Source organism: Phocoena sinus, chromosome 9, assembly GCF_008692025.1.
Source record: "Phocoena sinus isolate mPhoSin1 chromosome 9, mPhoSin1.pri, whole genome shotgun sequence".
Lineage (NCBI taxonomy): Eukaryota > Metazoa > Chordata > Mammalia > Artiodactyla > Phocoenidae > Phocoena > Phocoena sinus.
Genome location: NC_045771.1, coordinates 156,734 through 171,297, shown reverse-complemented (window position 1 = coordinate 171,297; position 14,564 = coordinate 156,734). Strand labels below are relative to the sequence as shown.

Here is a 14,564-nt window from a genome sequence, read left to right as displayed (position 1 = left end):
TTTAGACACGGGAAGATTTCCTCCGAATGTCCTCAGTTTGAGATCCTGGGGCCTCAGCATTTGCTGGTCAGGGTCACCCAGCGAACAGACACGAAATGGGTTTTACTCAAGTGGTCACACATGGCGGCTTGAGGACATTCCACACACGTTTACAACATTTTATTTGGTCACCCCCTCCTCTGCTAACAGTGAGTGATATTCACTCTCCCCTCTGCTGTCAGTCAGGCCAGGCCTCCCCGTTCCAGGCCTGCGGCCTTGGCTCCCGGCAGCTGACGGATGTCCAGGTGCACATCTGACTCCCGCGCTCCACCAACGGCCCCGGGCACCCTGGGAGCTGGCTCTTCAGTTGGTCGTGCAGATCTGGTCGCAGCAAATCGTCTGAGCTGGGGAGCCGGGTTGCCGGGGGCTCCGGGTGGACGCTGCCACTCTTTGACCAGGCTCCTCACAGGGGGCCTGGGTGCACACCCCAGAGGGACGCTGCAGGGCAACAGCCTCGCGGCGCCCAACCCCCTGTCCCCGGACGTCCGCCCCGCCCCCCTCCGGCCCCCCCCCCCCCCCCCCCCCCCCCCGCCCCACTGGCCCTGCCTGCCAGGCCCCGCTCCTTGGAGCCAGTCATCCCGATGGCTGGCACTTGCGCTCAGGTCTGTGATGCCTCAGAACGAAGACTCTGTGGCCTCATTGTTAAAGGGGACCAGTATCATAAAGGGGTTGGAGAACCGAGTGCAGCGGCACAGAAAGAAGAGCCCGGATGGCGGTGTGAGCATGACTGTGCCAGGCGGGGCCCACCTGGGCTTGGGGGAGGGTTCCACGGAAGCCCTCAGCGGGCGCCTGTGTGTCCTGCATACAAGGGGCTGCCCTGGGGGACCTGGGGGCTGAGGCCGGCGATGTAGGTCATGCAGAGGAAGGGGGACCACGTCACTCAGGGCCAGCATCCCAGCCCAGGCCTGTGCCCCCTGAGAACAGGCACTGAGATCAGAAAATCCCCCGTTTTCTTCCACAGTCGCTGGACCCAAGTCCTGGGCTACTGCCACCTTGATCTTTCCTGATCTCTTTGAAACTGGGTCTGTCTGCACGGCCAAACAACATAAAGCACAAAACTACCGAAATGCTGGAGTGTGACAATCGTTAGGTTTAAACCCCGGGCGGTTACAAGGTAAGCCGGTTCCACGGGTGGGATAAGCCAAGCGCGCTCCAGTGGATCCGAGCTGATTCACCCCAGGCACCCCTGGCTGGGGGCTCGGGCTGCGGTGTGGAGGCACCTCTAGACGACCGAGGTCTCTGTCTGCAGGAAGGACAGGGCGCGGGAGCCGCGGGGGACCTGCAGGGTGCCCTCCGAGCCGTTCGTCGAGCCGGACAAGCTGTGCAGCCTGCAGTCCCGGCCGGAGGGCCGGCTGGGGCACAGAGTCGGCCGCCACATCCTCCCCAGCTCGCTCTGCACCTGGCGCGGGGGCGAGAGCAGGCGGGGCTCAGGCGGTGGGCAAGCTGGAGCCGAGACCCCAGCTTCCGCCTAGGGCGAATGCCCGTGGATGAGCGCTTCCCCTTCGGCCCTTTTCTGGGTGTGGAGGGTGTGATATCCATGGGCGCGGGGCGGGGACAGACGGGCCTGGGAATGAAGAGGCGGAGAAGGATGCGGGACCAGACGAGGGACCAAGAGAAAGGAGGTCGGACTACGGAGCCCAAGGCTTCAATCCAGAGGCAGCGGCCGCTACACCCAGAACCCGAGAGGGCTAATTCGCCTTTTCAGAAAAGACCTCCCGTGGAAGCCGGGGCCCCAGCGCTTTGCCCTACAGTCCTGGTTCTGCTCCCTGGCTCCCGGGGGGCGGGGGTGTCAGGGGGGTCCGGAAAGAACGAGGGGAGGGAGGTGCAGGAGTCGCTCAGACGACACGGGACAGGGAGGCACGGAGCACGCAGCAGACGCCGGCTCGGCCGGGGGAGCGGAGAGGGCTGGACACAGCCAGGGTGGGGCCCGGACGGGGGACCTGGGACGCCCCGGCGCAGGGGGCGGGGCCGGCTGGGAGCCAGGCGTCCCCTGCCCGCCTCCCCGCCGCCCGCGGTCCAGAGCCGGGGTTCTGGGCGCGGAAGGGTCTCCAGGCTGACCCCTCCCCTATCTGAGGACTCTCTGCGCGGAGGTGCTGCTTGGGGATGGGAAACGTTTACAGAGCAGAGCCGGCGCTTTTCCTCGGCCTGGAGTTTCCTGCTACTCCCGCCGCCGATGCTGGCTGGCCCTCCCGCTTGGCAGCCCCGAAAGAGGCGAGGAAACCGATGGAGGGAGGGGACCCTGAGGACCGCGCGGGGCGACAAGGAAGACGCGCGAGGCGCCGGGCGAGCCGCTAGAGAGGCAGCCGCCGCCCAGGTGAGGCGAGGTTATATGCGGGTCGCGGCAGAGGCAAAGCGGCGGGCGGGCGGGGCGCGGCCGCCGGGGGTGTGGGCTGGCTGGGGGTGCGGGGCTGGCCGGGGGCGCGGCCGCCTGGGGGCGGGGCTTGGCGGGCGGGGCTGGCCGGGGGCGGGGCTGGCCGGGCGCTCGCCTGCGGACGGGCTCTGGGACGCTGCGGGTCGGCGGGGGCGGTCGAGGTGTGCGGGAAGACGGAGCCGAGCGCCGCGGGCGCCGGGCAACGGCACTGACCTCCACAGCAGGGCGGGCCCTCCCCAGGGGTTTCAGGGGCGTTTCAGGGACTCCCTCACAAGCCGAGAACCTGTGCTTCCCGAGGAGGTCAAAGGACTTACTTCACTGTTCAGAAAGCAGTAGAGGACTGCCACCACCAGGCCCTGCAAGCAAGCGAGAAGGGGGTGGGTCAGAGCTCACTCCCACCCTCCCCTCCCCGGGACGCCCAGCCCCTTCCCACGCACCTGGAAGGATCCGATGCACAGTTCGAAGAGTATCTGGTACTTGGAGGAGATGCCGATGGGAAACACGGCGAACAGCATGTAGTGGACTCCAAAGAGAGGGATGAGCAGCAGGGTGGACTTGGTGAGCCTCCTGCACCACAGAGGGGGGCCCGAGCTCCCGAGGTGACCCGACGGCCGCCTGCTGGCCAGCCCAGGGGCCCCCTAGCTTTGACACCACCCCACCCCGTATGGACTGAGTGTGCAAACGCGATGATGGCCACCACTTTGCCTCATAAAGCAGCAAAGCTCTTCCAAGAAATCCTGACGAGTTTGCCAAGGATGACATTGCTTTGAGCGGGTCTGACGGCCCCGTGTGCCACTGCCTTTAATAGCCGAGACCCATCCCCAGCCTTTGGAGGATGGGGGCAAGTTTTACTTTCAGATCAAAAGAGCAGACGCAGCAGGGGTGGCCCCCTGAGCACAAGCGTGACAGAAAGTGTTCCCACAGACGGCTGTTTATAGGTCCTGGCAGGCGACCCTGCTCTGGATCGCACAGAGTCTGAGGAATCGGGGAACCTGGACCAGATCTAATTTCTCTGCCTATCAAAGAGCTCTTACCCTCCCTAATCAAAGAGCAGATTTTCTTCTCACTGCATTGGTGTTGAAAATAAAATACCTGACCTCAATCCTCCCCCACCCCCCGCCTTCGAAGCCCCTCCCACTCCCCCGAGCAGGTACAGGTCACATTCTTTAAGTCAGGGCTCTCAGGCCCCACCTGCACCAGAGCGACCTGGAGGTCATGTTAAAACGCAGAGCTGAGAATTCTTCTATCAGGTGCCCGGAGATGCTGAGGCTGCTGCCTGGAACCCCACTTCGAGGGCCACTTCTATAAGCCACTTCTGACTCTCACGGCTGCACATGAGAATCATCAGGTCTCTGCAGGTGGCCCAGCATCTTCCCAGGTGGCTCCACCTGGCCACATGTGGTGTAGCAAGCCCAGCATGTTCTAAGGATCAGGAGCTTTGGGATCACTGGGGGGCTGGTCAGGAATGCAGGGGCCTGGGCCCCCAGGTGGTACGTGTGCATGTCTAGGTCCCTGGGTGACCCCAGCAACCAGCAGCTGCTCCAACAACCCGCCTCATCCTGGCAACTCTGAGCTGTGGGAACCGAGGCGGGAGGCACCTCCGTGCTCCTCCCGCATCTCCTCTGCTTGGTGGACCCCAGCCCACACTTGGAAAAAAGTCACCCTTTGCTTTACGTATTTTTGAGGCACTGTGGCACTTACAACAAGATTTCCTCTGTACTGGGCAATCTGCACAAACTCTGAATCCCAGCCGCTCTGCACCACGTGTGAGCGTGCCCCGGGCCTTGGCGGGCAGGGAAGGCCTCACTGACCACCCGGCTGCCGCCACGTGCAGCTTTGAACATTTGACTTTGCAACACCCACGGTGCACTTGCTGCCTTCACTACCTCTGGTCTCTGCCAGCCCAGTGACTGAAGGCTGGGATTCTGCAGGGAGCTGCCCTTTAGTTAAATGTTAGAGAGAACCTGCCTGGATTCTCACTATTGATCCATCTGGAATTTGCTGTTGTGCTAGTCTCTAGAAAAGGGATTTAGAAGCTGGACCCCTGGGGCCCTGTGCCTGGAGATCTGCCACTACTGTTACGAGACAGATACACAGAAAAGATGTGCTCTGCCTTTTTGTTATCCTGGAAGAAGAACAGATTCTATCATCCCCGCTTTATTTTGTTTCCAAAATAAAAGCATCCATCTCTAAGATCCACTTAGGAACACTCCCAAAGAGCCCAAAGGGAAGGTCAGCGTGGCCCTGAATAAGACGTGCAGAAACTGAAAGTTCAGTTTGAAGGGCAGCCTGAGCTGCAGGCATGGGGTGAGTCCAGGAACCAGCCCGGCTTCTCACCTGAGCAGTAAAAATGCTACTTGGAAGGTTTGGCTGAAACCACTTTATCCTTTGTGGTCTGACGTGGAATCCTATCTCTAAGGCCTGACCTCTAATGTGGGCTGGGCAGAGACTGTCACACCTCAGGGCACAGTTATATGTATATGTTTACCAAACTCTATCGCAACACTTTACTGGTGCCAGCCACTAAATGTCTTTTGAATATTAACTCTATCAGTCCTTATAACCTTGTGACAAGTATTATTATTATTTCCACTTCACAGGTGAGGAAACCGAGGCAGAGCAGTGCAGTTACCTCTCCCAGGCCTCCAGCTGGTACATAACCCAGCACTGGGCTGCTGACCACAGGGGATGCCACCTGTCTCCCCAGGTCCACCCTGCTGTCTAAAGGAGGGGAGGGAAGGAGACAGCTGAGGGGGGGGGCCCACCCTGCAGGGGCAGTCAGGTAACCCACCCAGGGTCACACAGCTTCTGCAGCTGCAATTCCAACCCCAATCTGCCTGTACCCAAGGCTCCTATCAGCTGGACCAACCACTCCACACTAAACTAGCTTTATTTTATACTCGAGTTGTGGGCTTTATCTTTTCTTTATAAATTCTTGATAGAAATTTATATGACCCTCAAGTTCCTTTACAGAGTTCTCAGAGCCTTATTAATTAGCTGGATGATGGTGAGTGATTTACTTAACTTCTCTTCCCCATGAGGGAGATGATGACAGCCATGTTCATGTTATTATCCAGGCAACAAACATCCCTTGAGTTATTATTAAGTACAAGGTGCGACATGAGGTGTCCCCTGGACCCTGTGGTCTGATGCAGAAGAAAGAACTAAATATAAAATACAAACAACGTGTGGCCAAGGAGAGAAAAGTCAGATTACAAAGCAGGAGAGCAGGCAGAACACTTCAATAAGCTGCTATCTAGAGGACATCCACGCTGGAATGAAGGAGAGGAACACGGCTTGAAAAATTGCCATGGCAACGCTGGCCTTTGGACAAGACAGTCCATCTCCGGGGGTCCCTGTAAAGTGGCCAAGAGCACACTCCTGCAACTAAAGGAGAAAAGCTGGGGTCATTTGCAGAGTCCTTGCACCCCAGTTTTTCTGCTCTCCACACATATACTCAAAGTTTCCAGGCTGCCTGAGGTTGGTGAGGGTGGCTCAGAGCTGGATCTAAACAAATACTCACTTGTACTGTGACTGGTCATTGCCGCCGACATCTGGGGATGTCAACTTCTGCATTAAAATTCGTATAATACTAACAAAAAGGATGAAATTGACCTGCACGAAAAAGAGACGACACGTTTGTGTGTGAAGTCCCCCTGCAAGGGAGGTGGTGTGGCCGGGATGTGTGTGGCTCAGCCCCGCCCTAAACGGGGCTCCAGGCCCCGCTGTTTCAGAAGCACCAGGGCCCTGCCCCCTAGTTCTGCTCTTCCCTGCCCCACCCCCCTGAGTCAGAGCCAGACAGCGTCTCTCTGCTGCATCACATACGTTCCGACCCCAGGGCGCGGCAGCTGAGTTGAGAAAATTAATTTTGAGACGTGAAATCCGCAGGTGGAAATCCAGTTCTGCTCTAAGGCTGCGTACCTGGGGGACCTGACCCTGACCCCCACCCCACCCCGAGGTTCCCCTGGAGGACTGTCTCTTTCTCGCCCTCCGCTTCACTGAGAATTCATCCTGAAGGTGGGCCAAGCCCACCATGCAAGAGCTCAGCCTCAGGGTACTTGTCTCAGAAGACCTAGTAGAACGGGCCCTTTATAGTTACTACCAGACAGTGGGCTTGCTCTCTGCCCAAGGGTGCAACCCAGCAGGCAACTCACGTTTCAATACAGAAATGACTTACTATAATAGAAATTAAAATTGGTGCTCGTATAACCCACCAGGGAACACTGTGGTCATTGGTATCCCAGCAACTGTTGAAAAGAGAGAAGGAAAATCACGTTACCACCAATTCCATCTGCAAACCAAGCACAGGAGGATAAGCACACTGCAGACTCACCCTTTCCCCGGGGGCTTGCGAAACAAAGCGCCCCCCACCATGAACCCTCTCACTCACGCGGCTCCTTAGGTGGTCCCGCCTGACTGCCACGCGCTCTCTCCAGCAGGAAGCTGGGGTGGGCGGCTTGTAAAATGCCTCCAGCTCACTCTGTTACCCACACCCCTTCCCAGCAGGGGCAGAGACCCACCCTCGTCCTGGGTCCTAGCTGGTTGACGGCAGGATGTGGAGTCCTTGGAACCCAGCGTACGTTGCCTAGACCCCCATGGCCCTGGCTGCCCCTGCAGGTGCCTGTGGCGTGTGAGCGAGCCAGGCTGAGGCCAGGAGAACTGCCCCAAGTTCCAGGGACAGAAACACACCAAATCAACCGGGACTATGTGAACCCCCAGCTTTGGGTGGTTTGTTACTGGTAGCGGACAACTGGTAGACCCTGGGTCCTGCATGGGGCACAGTGCCGGCGGTGGGAGCTCTTGGTGCTTGGGTCTGGGCCACGGTCTGGCTCACTGCACACGAAGCAGAAGTGCTCTGGGCCCTGGTCCAGACGCGCTACCTCAGAGAGCTGCGCCCCAGCTGGCCTCTCAACCCGGCCTCCTCGCTGCGCTGGCTGCTCCGTCTCTGCCTGGTTGACCCCAACCTGAGCTCCGCTGCCAGGCCCAGCTCAGCCCCACCTGTCCCTTGGCTCTTCTCCAAGCACTCCAACCCGTGTTCCTCCCCATGCAGTTCAACGTCCTCCCCATCCGTGTCCAAAGGCTGCCTTTGACCAGATACGAAGCTTCTCTCTGGTTTCCCGAGACCAGTGATGCCAGGACCTCAGTGCTGCTTGATCTCTCTTTACAGGCATGGCACTCACCCTGTGTCTTCTAGTGAAAGCCTGGCCGCAGTCCACGCACCTGTGCAGACGGTGGGGATGCCTGCAGAAAGACACCTGGTGACCACAACCCCGTGCTGGTTACTTGGACCGGCCCAGCAGGGGCACACGTGGGAGCTTTCATTAGCCTGATGGTCAAGGACAAGGGCCTTCCGATGAAAAGATCAAGTGGAAACTCTTCATAAATACATACAGGCTTGTGCTCATGCCTTACTAAGCAGTGACGATAACTGAGTATGTGTCTGAAGGCTTCACGGTCCTGAAACACATCTCTGTGTTTCTGGGTGTCGGTGTCAACGTGCTGGGGAGGCTGTGTTCAGACTTGGCAAAGACCTGAAGGGGAGTCCCTCGCTGTGAAGGTGGGGGTCCCGCAGCTGACACACAGCCCTGCTGATGGGCACGTTAGTGGGACCTCGTGATGGATGGTCTCCCTGCTTCTTCTCCTCCCAGGCCTCTTCCTTCTGACTTGCCCACCATCAGGGTTTGCCCCAGGAATGAGAGTCAGAGCAGTTTTAAATCAGGTCCTGGCTCCCAGAAATACTAAGCTGTTGGCTCTAGAAAAGCTCTTCCTACAGGGGCGGCACAGCATTTTTCTGAGCTGAAAGCACCTGCATTTATAGGTCAGAGAGGACAGCAATCAGGAACCTGGGGGGTTTGGGGGTGGCAGTGGACTGTCGGGGGGAGTCCTTACCCCATCCAATCAGGAGATAGGCCACAAAGTGCCGGCTGTGGGAGAAGATGGCCACCAGGAGGGTGTGGAGGTACAGCCCCTCCACCAGGAGCCAGTAGAAGTTGGCCATGATGCAGTACTGGAAGAAGACCAGGCTCAGCTTGCAGCCCACCTGGATGCCACAGACAGAGTGAGAGAGAGCACACTGCGTTTGGATGAGGACTTTCGGGGCAGGCAGCCGGCTCCTGGTCCCAACGCGAGCCCATGCTGCACGAGGCACGTGGACACCCAACACAGAGGTGCCGCCTGGAGGTGTGTGCCTGTTCAGGTGAGGCCCTGGAACTCGCTGGAGGGTAGCCTGGGGCCCAGGCAGATGCACAGTGTCCCTGAGGGTGACATGTAACTTTGAGAGTGACCACGTGGGGCCTGGCACGCTTGGCTGACCTCCCTCTCCTTCCTCCTGACACCCCTCTCCTTCCTCCCGACCCCCCTCCTCCCTGCATCCCCCCTCCTCCCTGCATCCCCCTCTCCTCCTGCATCCCCCTCTCCTCCCTGCATCCTCCTCTCTTCCCTGCATCCCCCCTCCTCCCTGCATCCCCATCTCCTCCCTGCATCCTCATCCACCCTGCATCCCCCTCCTCCTGCATCCTCCTCTCCTCCCTGCATTCCCCTCTCCTCCCTGCATCCCCTCTCCTCCCTGCATCCCCCCTCCTCCCTGCATCCCCATCTCCTCCCTGCATCCTCATCCACCCTGCATCCCCCTCTCCTCCTGCATCCTCCTCTCCTCCCTGCATCCCCTCTCCTCCCTGCATCCCCCTCTCCTCCCTGCATCCCCCTCTCCTCCCTGCATCCCCCTCTCCTCGCTGCATCCTTACCCTCCACTCACTTCCACTTTTTCTCCTCTGTTCTTCCTCACTGTGCACTCTTAACAAGAGATGGAAAAATAAAGGAATAAACAAGAGAAACCCACCAAATAAATTATTTCCCCAGGAGTTTTGAAAGGGAAAAATTATGTATTACATAAAGTAAATGCATTTTTAATCTCTCAGACCTTCATATAAGTGAACATATCAGGTATTTCCACGTCATGAGCAAACATGAAATTGAGGCTTTAAATCACTAAGCTTATATAAGTGAGCTGAAAAAAAGAACAGTACTTTTACTTCTATTCTTCTTCTATATCTTTGCAGCCGCCTCCCCTAATATGTGTATGTGGATGGATGGGTGGATGTACTTCCATATATGTGGACACACTCATACACGTGTATGGGGTGGACAGAGTTGCAGGCAATGCACGGCAGCCTCTCAAGCTGGCTCCCCGGGGTCATGAGGCACTTTGACTCACAGCGGCTCCATCCTCTCCAGGATGCTCCAGCCCCTTACCTCACACCAGGTCTCTCTTGCCTAAGTGGAGTGTGGTTCCGTCTCTTTCTAGGGTGGTTACGGTTTACTGATGCTGAGGGCGGGGAGGGGGTCTGCATGTGGAGGCGGCCCACTGGACATCGGGGCTGGGCCGCCGTAAGTGGAAAGACGCACGTGACAACACTGCTGTGGAGACAGGAGAAGCGACCCAAGACCTCGTTGGGACGTGACAGAGGCGCGTGCTGGGTGTCGAGGAGGGAAGAGCTCCACACCCACGGGTGGAGGGAACCTGTGGTGCGCCCTGCTGGCCGCGCAGGAGGGCACGTCCTGCACCTGTAGCACCTGTGGCATCTCTGCCTCTGGAAGCTTATCTGTTGCAATGTAAACACATGTGCCCTTTGGTCCCTCCAGTCTCTCTCCGGACCCACCTGACCGAGGTGAGAGCACTGGTGCACGGAGATACACGTACACTGACGCTTGTGGGGACAGAAGATACAAAAACAGGGTGTGCCTGGTATTGGTGGGACGGTCGTGCAGATTACGTCACACCTGCACGGTAGATTCAAAGCAGACCCTGAGACACCGCTAGACTCAGAGGATTTCCAGGATATCCTGTTGGAGGAGGAAAGAGGACACAGCGTGTTTAAGATGATTCCAATTCCATTTTCTTGATAAAATGTTTAAAACGCCATGTCTGCATTTCTTTCCTGTTGCTCATCCACCATCAACACACTCTGAGGACAGGAGGTTTTGGGGGTTGACGGGCTGTCGGCTGACCTCATCTTCTTTGGTGTGGAGAGGCCGATGGCCATGCGGCCGGGACAGCGCCCCGCACAGACCCCAGCAGGGTCTCAGCCAGCCCCTTCCCCTGTCTCAGAGCCTCCGTCACTGCACACGGCCAGATGTCCAGGGGGCCGATCTCCACTGTCCGTGGGGGTCCTGACGGTCGGCTTCAGGTGGCCCTCTGGGCGCTCATTTTCTCTAGACTGGAGCACGGTTTCCACAGGTTTAGATCAAACCCAGACCAACAAGTGCAGAGAACGAGGCGCCCACACATGTGCGGGCTGGCCTAGGTGGGGACGGAGGCAGGGGTTCTGTCTCCCAGTCCACGTTTTGATCCAATAAAGACACTGGCTTCTTTGAGGCCCAACTCCTTGAAAAGGACGAGAAAACAGCACCTACCATGAGGGTTGTCAAAGGCAAAATCAGGTGTCACACCTGGAAATACGTGTCCTCTCAGGCTCTACGGGGCCAGATGGCATTTCCCTAGAGTGCTGGGGAGACTTACAGCATCTGTAGGTGCTGGCTAAGAGCAAGTCAACAGGATATTTTGTTTAAACATGTGAAGATGACAGCTGCAGGGCTGGGGATATGGGCCTTGGTGCCTCTGTGGGTCTCATGCCTGGAGCCCTCAGTGCGCAGTGAGCGGCAGAGGCGATGGCCGTGGTGATGTCCACGTGTGCAGTTTCACTCGTCCTGTGTCCACAGCTGCTCCACACTCGAGGACATGGGCTCCCCCAGCACCATGCAAAGCCCCTGAGGGCTTTTCCAGGGACGGAGCCAGACTCGTGATGGGACAGAGTCTGAAGGGTGTGTGTGTGCCTGGGTCTGTGCACCTGTGTCTCTGTGTGAGCGTCCGCATGCCTGTGTGTTTCTGCGTGCCCGTGCACCTCTGTGTGCATGTGTTCTGCGTGTGTGTGCACTTGTGCACCCGTGTGTGTTGATGGGCTCTTCTCACTTCCCCTTCTCCTGCCCCCTCTGCCATTCTGGCCCGGGCTGTGGGCCTACATGGCAGCTCAGTGGGCCCAGGACCCTCTGCAATGTGCAGACCCCCAGCCCAGCCTCCAGCCCTTGTCTCTGGCTCTCCACCTCCCCCCGATCCACCCGGGACAGCAAGCAGCTGGTCAGCATTCAGCTTTGGGCCGGGTGCATCCCTGTTCAGATGCTTCAGCCTCACTGCAGAGCTCAGGGCCTCCGAGCTTACCCCTAGGCAGGTGGGACTCAGGGCAGGGATACCCAGGTCCCTGTTGCTGCCCGTCCCTCAGCCAGATCCTCCGTCTACACAGCAGGAGAAAGCTGAGAGCACCACTCCAGGTCAAGGGCCTGCTGTCTGTGGGTCCGTCAGGGTCACTACGTCCTTTAATGAAGAGCTAAGTACGGAGCGCTGCTTCGAGCAGAGCTTTGAGACACAGAGACGGGACCAAAGGCTCCTCAGCGGGAGGACAGCCAGGCACCCCTGCTCCAGGCCTGCGGGTGCACCCCCAGCTGTGCAGCGGAGGCTCGATCTAGGGACGAGAGCCCAGGGGCCGCACTTCCACCTGCGGCTGGGACTTGCCAGGTGGAGGATCTTGTTGCTAATTTCTTTATTATATTCGGTCCACATGCCTCCTGGTCAAGATCATCCCAGGCGTATGTTGATATTTATTGCACCTGCAGACCTAAGAAGCAGCTGAAGTTCTTCGGTGTGATAAAGGCTTTACTATGTGAAAACGACATTGACTCAAATCTGCTCAGTCCAGAGCAACGGTGCCAGCACGTGAATCCATCCGCTTGGGATGCGGGTGGAGAACAGCATTCCGGCTAGTGTGGAAGAGCTGTGACCAGGACTAGGGTGACGTGTAGAACCCAGGTGGAGGGTGCGATTGGGTGTCGGAAGACTGGGTAGGAGGACTTGATCTCAGAGGAGCTCAATATAAACGCACTAAACTCAACTATGCCTTAAAGGCCCACTGATGTCCACCACAAGCCAAGCCTGCACTGCAGAAACTAACAGTTAAGGTGATTCATCCTCTTGCAAAGAGCTGGGCCCGTGGGTCACGGACGCATTGCGCTCCCAGCAGGTGCTGCGGGGACGCACTCACCGCGCAGGTGATTTCCACCCAGCAGTCAGGGGAAGCATCTACTGCTCAGAATCCCGGACACGTGCGGAGAAAACGGCGTCGTGCGTGCCCACCCGTGCCAGGAACGTCCGGCTCGAGCTGCCGCTGCTGCTTCGGAGCAGCGGCCTCTTGGGAGGCCGGCTCTGCCTGAGGTCAGCACTCCGGCTGTGACCTCCCACGGGGCGGTGCCCACGTGCCCACCTTGTGTCTCTGGCCACCGTGGGCCTGCTCCGAGCTCAGGCCCGCTCCCGCGCCCTGACGGGGACCACCGGCTCTGGGACTTCTTCCCGACGCCAAGTGGGAATGGAGTAAAGCGATGGGCGGTGGGGAGGGAGGTCGGTGGGGCTGGAGTTCACACAGGCACCCGCCCCCCATGAGAGGACCCCGCCCATAGGGACAGCCTTACCCAGGAGGACGGCTGGTCGGGGCAGTGCAGAGTCCCTGAGCTGGAGTACAGAACGTCGTCCTTGACCAACACCGAGATGGCCCGCAGGATGAAGGAGAGGAACAGGTTCAGGTGGATGTAGTTCCTGGTGCAATGCAGCTTTCTGCGGAGGGGGGAGGCGGTGGTGGGAGGGCAGAGGGGAGTAGAATGGTGGGGAGAGGGTGATGGGGGAGAGGGGGAGGCATGGATGGGGACAGAAGGGAATTGGAGGGGAATTGGAGGGGGATGGGAAGGGAGAGGAAATAGATAACACTGCTTTGAGGCACACTTTCATAGCTGCCTGTGTGGCTTTAACCTTAAGCCTTCTTTTTCTATGGAAGTTAATCATTTATTTAACTATTCCGTATTATGTATTTAAGATGTTTACAGCTTTGCATTATGATAAATATTTTTGTGCATAAACCTTTTCCCTTATTTCTGACTTAGCGCCTTAGATCAGAGTCCTAGAAACAGGAGTTCAGCATAAAAGTATAAAGCAAAGCCGTGCTCAGTCGAGCCTGCAGTGGCATGCCCCCACTTCACAGATGTGCAGACCACCCATCTTTGCAGCAAATTTCCGGCAAGACCCACATCAAAGGACCTGTCTCTGAACTTAACTTTATGTGATATTTTGCTTCTCTAAAAAATGCTCAGAACATTTTGTTTATAGTTATTTTACAACACTTAAATTCTGCTTTGGAGAAGACTTAATTGGATATTTGCTTTAACTCTGACTTTTAATTGTTTGGAGTCTTTGAGAAACAAGCTGTTCCACACAGATGCACTTCCAACATTGTTAAACATTAACTCTTTAGGGTTAAGTAAAGTTTACAATTTTTGAAGAACATTAAAAAATGTATACTAAAATAGACTTCCACCTGTGGCTTCGAAGGGAAGCTTATCTGACTTCCCTCCCACTAGGGGGTCAATGTGATTTAAAAAATTATCTACTTGGAGAGCAGCGGAAGCAGCTAGGACTCGAAGGACCGGGTGCTGGTGAGGAGGGAGGCACTGAGGCTCTTTGGGCACCCACCTTCTCTCGTCTCCTGGGCTGTTGGTTAACCTATGTCTCAGGGCACAGCAGCCAATTAGAGAACAGGGGCCCAGAGCTTATAACATCGTCACTGGACGGAATGGACAACAAAGGAAGTTAAGGGCTTTCAAGTTAACAGATTCCAGGAGCAATGATTCTGGAGAAAAGGAAAACACAGAGAGCCCAAAATTCAGCACGCAGTTATCTACTGAGGTTTTCCTTTCCTTTTTCCATTTCCTAAGGTGTTCATGTGTTGGATGAGTAGAAAGATTCCCAGGCCTTCATCTGAAACCCCTAAAAGGCTATGACGTAGGAATAATGACAAAACAGCCTTCACAGAGCCTGAAATACAGCCTCAAGTCAACTCAGTCCCTGCCTGGCTCAGGCTGGTCTGCCCATCTTGCTAGAAAAATTAAATCCTCTCTGTAGTAAGAGATCATCTAAAGTCTCTACAATTTAATTATATGTAATTTCAATAAATTAAAGTACCAAGTGATCAAATACAGTTAAAAAGGAAAAAACAAAAACAAAAATAAACAGAGAACAGAAGGAGATCCAGACACTGGCATTTTAAGACATGGACTGTAA

At 56.8% G+C, this 14,564-nt stretch overlaps 2 protein-coding genes across 5 annotated transcripts in view; one reads left to right on the top strand and one right to left on the bottom strand.

Annotated features, from left to right (window-relative positions):
* Positions 1-578: 578 nt before the first annotated feature.
* Positions 579-14,564, bottom strand: part of VIPR2 (vasoactive intestinal peptide receptor 2) — a 68,996-nt gene continuing 55,010 nt past the window's right edge. For 2 of the 4 annotated variants that reach the window (XM_032642281.1, XM_032642284.1), the window contains exons 6-13: positions 12,926-13,067; positions 8,300-8,450; positions 7,591-7,651; positions 6,588-6,657; positions 5,934-6,025; positions 2,848-2,977; positions 2,725-2,766; positions 579-1,438 (exon numbers count right to left, since the gene is read on the bottom strand). In XM_032642281.1, the coding sequence (XP_032498172.1) occupies positions 1,262-1,438; positions 2,725-2,766; positions 2,848-2,977; positions 5,934-6,025; positions 6,588-6,657; positions 7,591-7,651; positions 8,300-8,450; positions 12,926-13,067 (865 nt within the window). In that variant the 3' untranslated portion in view covers positions 579-1,261. Of the gene's footprint in view, positions 1,439-2,724; positions 2,767-2,847; positions 2,978-4,970; positions 5,798-5,933; positions 6,026-6,587; positions 6,658-7,590; positions 7,652-8,299; positions 8,451-12,925; positions 13,068-14,564 lie in introns of those variants that run through there. The other 2 variants (XM_032642282.1, XM_032642283.1) reach the window with 2 other exon arrangements.
* Positions 1,447-8,286, top strand: LOC116759039. The gene is made up of 2 exons (XM_032642285.1): positions 1,447-2,353; positions 7,578-8,286. The coding sequence occupies exons 1-2, from the start codon at positions 1,517-1,519 to the stop codon at positions 7,602-7,604; spliced, it is 864 nt and encodes a 287-aa protein (XP_032498176.1). The 5' UTR covers positions 1,447-1,516; the 3' UTR covers positions 7,605-8,286.

Excerpts from the sequence above, each read along its gene's own strand:
- LOC116759039 (XM_032642285.1), top strand. The coding sequence starts at position 1,517 with ATGCCCGTGGATGAGCGCTTCCCCTTCGGCCCTTTTCTGGGTGTGGAG. Across the intron at positions 2,354-7,577 it reads GAGAGGCAGCCGCCGCCCAG|GCATGGCACTCACCCTGTGT; the intron begins GTGAGGCGAGGT and ends CTCTCTTTACAG.